Source organism: Theropithecus gelada, chromosome 1, assembly GCF_003255815.1.
Source record: "Theropithecus gelada isolate Dixy chromosome 1, Tgel_1.0, whole genome shotgun sequence".
In the NCBI taxonomy this organism is placed as follows: domain Eukaryota; kingdom Metazoa; phylum Chordata; class Mammalia; order Primates; family Cercopithecidae; genus Theropithecus; species Theropithecus gelada.
The window spans coordinates 46,025,968-46,032,114 of record NC_037668.1 but is presented as its reverse complement, the minus strand read 5'-3'; the positions used below and the strand labels follow the sequence as shown (position 1 = coordinate 46,032,114).

General features: G+C 57.1%; 1 protein-coding gene across 2 annotated transcripts; it reads right to left on the bottom strand.

The window, feature by feature from the left end:
- Positions 1-278: 278 nt before the first annotated feature.
- On the bottom strand, positions 279-5,465 carry KLHDC7A (kelch domain containing 7A). Of its 2 annotated transcripts, XM_025353745.1 has the most exons (2): positions 3,105-5,465; positions 279-2,324 (listed from the first exon to the last, which is right to left on the bottom strand). In XM_025353745.1, the coding sequence occupies exons 1-2, from the start codon at positions 5,333-5,335 to the stop codon at positions 2,279-2,281; spliced, it is 2,277 nt and encodes a 758-aa protein (XP_025209530.1). In that variant the 5' UTR covers positions 5,336-5,465; the 3' UTR covers positions 279-2,278. The 2 variants fall into 2 exon arrangements, with proteins under 2 accessions (XP_025209530.1, XP_025209521.1); XM_025353736.1 differs by having other exon boundaries at positions 368-5,465.
- Positions 5,466-6,147: the final 682 nt, after the last annotated feature.

Here is a 6,147-nt window from a genome sequence, read left to right as displayed (position 1 = left end):
GTCCTGGTCTATGCATCTCCCAGATTTCCATTCAGATCCCTGTTCAAATGTCATTATAAGGGAGGCCTGATTACATGATTTAAAAGCGCAACCCCTTTCCTCCGGCACTCATCATCCCATGTCCCTGCCTTGGTTTTCTCCTTAGTGTATATGCAGCCTAGGTACTAGGTTCAATGTATTTCTTTTTAAAAGTGTCCATTTTCCTTTGCTAGAATGTGAGCTCCATTAAGGCAGGGATCTGCTGCATCTCCAGCACCTAGAACACTGCCCAGCCCAAATATTCTGTAAATGTTTATTTCAGGAGTGAAAGAACATATCCTGACCATTTTTTTTTTTTTTTGGTGTGTGTACATATTTAGTTTTATTGTAACAAAGCAACTTGTATACTTTTAATGTTTAAAACTGAGCATCATCTTTCCTTTCCAGTGAAACAAAAAGAAAACTTAAAAATAAACAGGAACAAAATTACAATAGAGAATGTCAAGTCCAAATAAGATGCTACAGGTTCTGCTGATGCTCCCATTGAGTGGCAGGACTCAAGCCATCATTAGGAGAATTTATTTTTAAAGTGTCATCTTAAACTGCAAGGACCATTGTGCCCTCAGGGGGTCTTTCCAAGGTCTTGAGCTACCTTGTTCCACCCTGATGGCCCCGACCACATTCTTCCTGAAGCCCAGCTCTACAGCCCCAGGCCAGCACGTCCGCTCTAATCCACAGGTAGTGACAGCCTGGGACACTGTGTTGCAACACTTATGAAGCCATTGTGAGGGCTTGCCAGGAGAAGATATGATGACTGATGAATGATTTTGCCAATGGAACCAAAAGAGAGGTGGATCAGATGGACTGTGTACTGCTCTTCCCAGCCCAGGCCCAAATCTCAGCTCCCCCTCTTATTACGAAGACCACACCCACCATGGGTTGGGGCCTGGAACACATTTGTCCGTCTTATCCCTGGAATTACTCCCCTAGTCTCTAACACAGGTATGCAATGGGCTTCGGAATGTTTTTCCAGAGTGGTCCTTGTTCCTCCTGGGCTTGGAACCTTTCCAGAACTTTACCTAGCTTGGGTGTTGCCTCGTCCTCTGCCTGGCCCTTCACTAGGGGTTGAAGGTTAGATCTGGGTCCACCTTCCCCCAGCTCCTATGTAGGGTTCTCCTCTCAAGCAAGTCCTTCCCCCAGTCCAGCAGCACAATGCTAGTGCCTCCTTTGAGTCTTGTCACTGAAGCCATTCTCCCCCAGCCCACAGGTCCCTTGGAGGTTCATGGCTAGTGTTGACACTGAGCTTGAATGTGACCTTGCCTGTGGACGGGGGTCACTCTCGCCAGAAGGCAGCCATGGCCCCAGCTGACTTTCCCTTCCTGGTCTCTGATTTAGGAATAAACTCAGCTGCTTCATCTTTCAAGGCCCAGGCCAGGGAAGTGGGGCAGGGGCGTGGGCAATGGCACCCTGTGGCCTCTGAGCTGCCATTGGCAGAGCCTGGTGCCCGAGCCCAGACTAGGGATGGTGGCCTTTGGTGGTCCAGTGCAAGCTCTCCTCTTATGTCCATGCCAACCTCTTTTTCATCTTTTGTTCCAGTCCTGCTTCTTCCAACAAGACCCACGGCCTGGACCCCAACAGCATCAGTGGACACAGGCTCTAGTTGGCAACACCTGGGAAACTGGGAGGAGCTTTCTCTTGGGGGCTCTCATTTATCCCCAGGGCAGATAGGGACATGAATTGTCCTCATTTTCAAGACAAGGACACTGAGGTCCAAAGCATCCTTATTTTCTTCCTTGTCAGGCTCTGCTCTGGTGTACCTCCCATCTCCCCTGGCTTCTGGCTGGGACCAAGAGCATCACTGCCTTCCCATCTTTCACTGTCTCCCTCAGAGGTGGAAAAAGGGCTGTGGCAATACACTGGGTCAGGCTCTCTCCCTTCCCTCCTGGAAGGACAGGTGCCTTCCTGAGGCTGGGGGTCTCCTTCATTCAGAGTTTATCAAACCCGATGTGAAAGGAGATCCAGTCTCTGGATGCTTCACTAGAATCTTCTAGTTCCTCGACTTGGTCATGGACCTGAAAATGTGAATGAGGCAAACCAGGTGACCGCACCTGGCACAAGGAGGGCAATTATGCTGTCCCTCTGAAGTGCTGACTGGTGGTGGCTGCCCCAGCTTCCAGACTGGAAGATGGCTACAGATCTGGGAATGAGTGCAATGGTCAGTTAACATGGGCAAGGCCGAGGAGCAGGGTGGCGCTGGGATCACATAGTTTCTTCCCTTTGCTGAGACCTCCGTGTATCCTTAGCAGACCTTCACCAGAAGATAGCTTGGTACAATGGGTGCTTCTCTTTCTTCCAATAAGGAGAAAAGGAAGATGGGCTTTGGTACATTTTCTGGCAAGCAAGAATCTCCTAGGCTGGCCCCAGCTTCAGCTGTTCTACTTTTCAAACCACCACTCCCTCTGGCCAGGCTCCCTGGGGCTCCCTGGGCTCCTTCCTAGTCCTGTCCAAGTCACCTGCCTCCATCTTTCCCACCTGTGTGTCCCCGTGCTTCTGGGAACTGTGGAGGTGGGGCCCAGTGGCTGATGTTTACCAACGGGCACTGATGACTCAGAGAGCCAACCCCTCTCCAGGGCAACCAGGGAGGGGCTGCTGGGGTCAACTGGCTCCTAGAATTGTGATTGCAATAAGGCTATGCCCCCTACGCTTTGGTGGGGTCCTGGTGTATCCCCCCAAGAATTCAGAGTTGAAGCGAGGGCAGTCATCCCTGAAGACATGAATGCCTTCTGCCTTGAAACACAAGCTCCTGGTCTTCTTTTCTGCAGTGAGGCCTCTGCAGCCCAGGAAGGGTAAGACTCATCTGAGATCCCTCTCTCCCCAGCCAGGGGAGGAGAAAGGACTGGAATTCACCTCTTGATGGCCACATTCCTGGGTTGCCTGATTGCCTAGAAATGGCCTACAGAGACGGCTGGCGGTGGAGCCCTGTGGCCCCCAGCTTTGCATGAGGAGCTCAGTTGAGGGACTGCTAGACCCTGGTCTGAGGCAAATCGGGGGTGGGCAAGGTCAGGACAGTGGGGAGGAGGGTGCCCTGCGGGGCCGGGAAGCTCTGTAGCTCCTTGGGCACAAACCTGGGTGAGACAGAGTCTGCTAGGAAGCAGAGGGTGCTCCGGCGTCCCACGCAGTAGATGAGGTTGTCCACCACCGTGCACTGGAAGGCATCCGGGTAAGGTGTCCGGTACGTGGCACACTCGTACCAGAGCCGGGTGCTGGCGCTGCAGCGGTACACGGCGATACCCAAGCTGCGGTTGAGGTCAAAGCGGTAGAGAAAGCCATTGACCGCCACCATCTCGGCCGTGCGGTCCTTGCTGCCCCCGGTGGGGCAGGCCCACCATCGCTGCTCCTGCGCCGAGAAGCGGAGCAGCAGGAAGCGCAGCGAGCCGCCGGTGACGAAGATCTCCTTGGCACACGCCGTGGCCGTGTGCGCCAGGGCGAACGTGTCACTGGGGAGCGGCGGGACAAAGTCCCAGCGGTCCAGGCGGGGGTCATAACGCTCCACCGAGTTCAGACACTCTCCGCCGATGGCGTACAGGTGCCCGTCCAGGGCCACCAACCGGCAGTGCGGCCGGGCCTGGTTCAGCGGGCACACCTCGCTCCAGATCCCCGTAAGCGGGTTGTAGCAGAAGACGCGGCTGGAGGGCTGGTGCCCGGGGCCCTGGCAGCCGGACACCACGAAGAGATAATTGAAAAGATTGCAGATGGCACAGCCCCGGGACACGGCCTCGGGGGGCAGGCGAGCCAGCGGTCGCCAGACATCCTGCTCATCGTCATAGCAACAGAGGCCGCCCGAGTCTTCCTTGGGGCACACGTCAGCCACCACCAGGTACTGGCGGCCCTGGAGCCGGCGCTGCAAGATCAGCTCGCGCTCTGCCCCGCTCAGGCACCCGTAGATGTCCGGGCTGCGCAGCACCTGGAGGTAGTTTTCGCTCATCACCTTGTAGGCCGCCTCCTTCAGGGCCTCCAGGTTGTGCCTCTTGGCCAAGGTCAGCACCTCATAGCAATTGCCCAGATCCAGGCGGACCTGTGGGGCTGAAGCAGGGGTGAGCGGTACATGGAAGAAATTAGTCCCGGCCACCAGGTGCACATGGGGCTCCCGGCTGCTTCTGTCTGAGTCCGGCAGGGCGCCCGGGTCTGGGCAGGGTGGAGCGGGGAGCCGGAAGCCATCTGGCTGCAGCTGCAACTCTGGGTTCTCCGCTATCTGCAGGAGGCTCTCCTTCCGGCTAAAACCTCGGTTGGAGGGCGACGGCCCTGGCTGTGGGGAGGCGGCTCTTCCGGCTGCACCCTTTGTGTCACCGGCTTGGCCTCCCGAGGCTGCCCCTGTTCCCAGGGACCCTGGCGGTGGCCTAGGAGATGGAACCTCAGTCAGGGCTGCTGTCCTGGGAGCCAGCCTGCCCTGGAAGATGGCCTGAGACGTAGATTCCACGTAGTAATCGTACACCTTGCCTTTGAGCCTGGGCTCAACCCCCTCCACCTTCTGTATGAAATTCTCCTCCATTCGCACCCGGGCTATGGACGAGAAGGTATAGGAGGCGTTGGGGGCTCCCTCCTGCTGATGAAGGGTCAGGCCAACATCGGAGGCAGCCTGGAGAGCCCCAGGCTCTTCTCTGCTGACCCCTATCACACGGGTGAAGACCCAGCTCTGGTTCATGTCTCTGCTGCCTTGCAAGGGAGCCACGTGGTGACAGTGGGGAGGTTCCAGTTGCCCCAGCCCTGGAGGCTCAGGGCGTTTGCCGTCCTGCCATGGAGCAGGCTCACCACCGGCACAGGTGCCGTCGGCTGCTGCAATGAGTCCAGCTGGGGTGCTGTGCGGTTCACTGCCCAAGCGGGGGAGATGGGGAGGGTCAGGGTTACCGCCAACAGCTGTTCTGGCTTCCTGGCCGCGGCAGCTAGGAGGCCCCTGCTCAGAGTCCGAGCCCTGCCCGCCCAGCTCCTCACCTGAGCCTTTTCTCTGGGGCTTCCTGTCTGTGGAAGTGGCCCCCGTGACCAGGACACAGGGGCCTCTTGGATTCTCCCAGCTGCAGCCCTGTGGTGCTTCAGACCCCTTGCTGCTCCTCCGGCGTCTTGGCCCCCTCTGCAGAGCCCCGGGAGAAGCCTCCTGTGCAGCAGGCTGCCCTGAGCCCTCTGCTTCCTCCTTGGCTTCCGCCTGGGCATTCCCACCCCGCCTCTGGGCTGGGGCAGGCCTTGACTTGTACAGCCTGTAGGCCACAGTCACCAGGAGTAGGGCAGCAGCCGACAGCACCACCTTGCCCGTCAGCTGCATGTCCAAATGCCAGTCCTGGGCCTCTGCTCCTCTGGGGAACATGCTTCTCCAGCCAACCTGGGGCTGAGGAATGCCAAGAATCTGATTAATAATTGCCCAGTAGGGACCAGTTCCTGGGTCCTGCGGAGCGGAGGGGAGGGAGTTCTGAGCTGGCTTTGGCTGGCCAGCCGAGGAGAGGAGTCAGAGCAAAGGTGACTTTGAGCTGCAGAGGGTGGCTGCTGGGGGCCCAGAGCTGGCAGATGCCAGTGGCTGGCCTCCTTTGATGCTTCCCTGGTGGCGGGGGTGGGGGGCCTGCCCAGGGGCTGAGCTTGTGATCAGCCAGCTGAGCCAGCTCTGTGGCCAGCAGCTAGGGGATGTTAAGAGTATCCAGTGGGCATACAAAGAAGGAGGAAGCTCTTAACCAAACAGTCACCCGATGCCAGGAAATGCGCGGGGTTGGTTATTCTTTACGAGTGTGCTTTATTTTCTCTTTTGCAAATCCACTGGGCTCGCAGGCTTGGGTGTGTTGACTCATGGGCAGGTGGAGCCCCAGTAGGCGTGGATGGGGTCATTCTTGTGAGGTCTGCTGGTCCTCGCAGTGGGGTCAGCTTTATGCTGGCCAAGCAGGGGACAGGAACGTGGCGATGGAGTCTGGAGCCAGGGCATGCAGCCAAGCCACCTGACCCAGCCCTTGAGTGCCTCTGCCCTCCTTCCCTGCCTGACAAGTTTATTAAGAGAAAACAGCCTTTCTGAGAACAGTGGGGAAAGATGTTGCATTAGTGCTCAGATCAGGGTTAGATGTGGACGCATCTTCTCTTTTAAAACCAGACAATCTCCTATGGTGAAAGACTGAGGGAAGACTCACATCTCCCAGA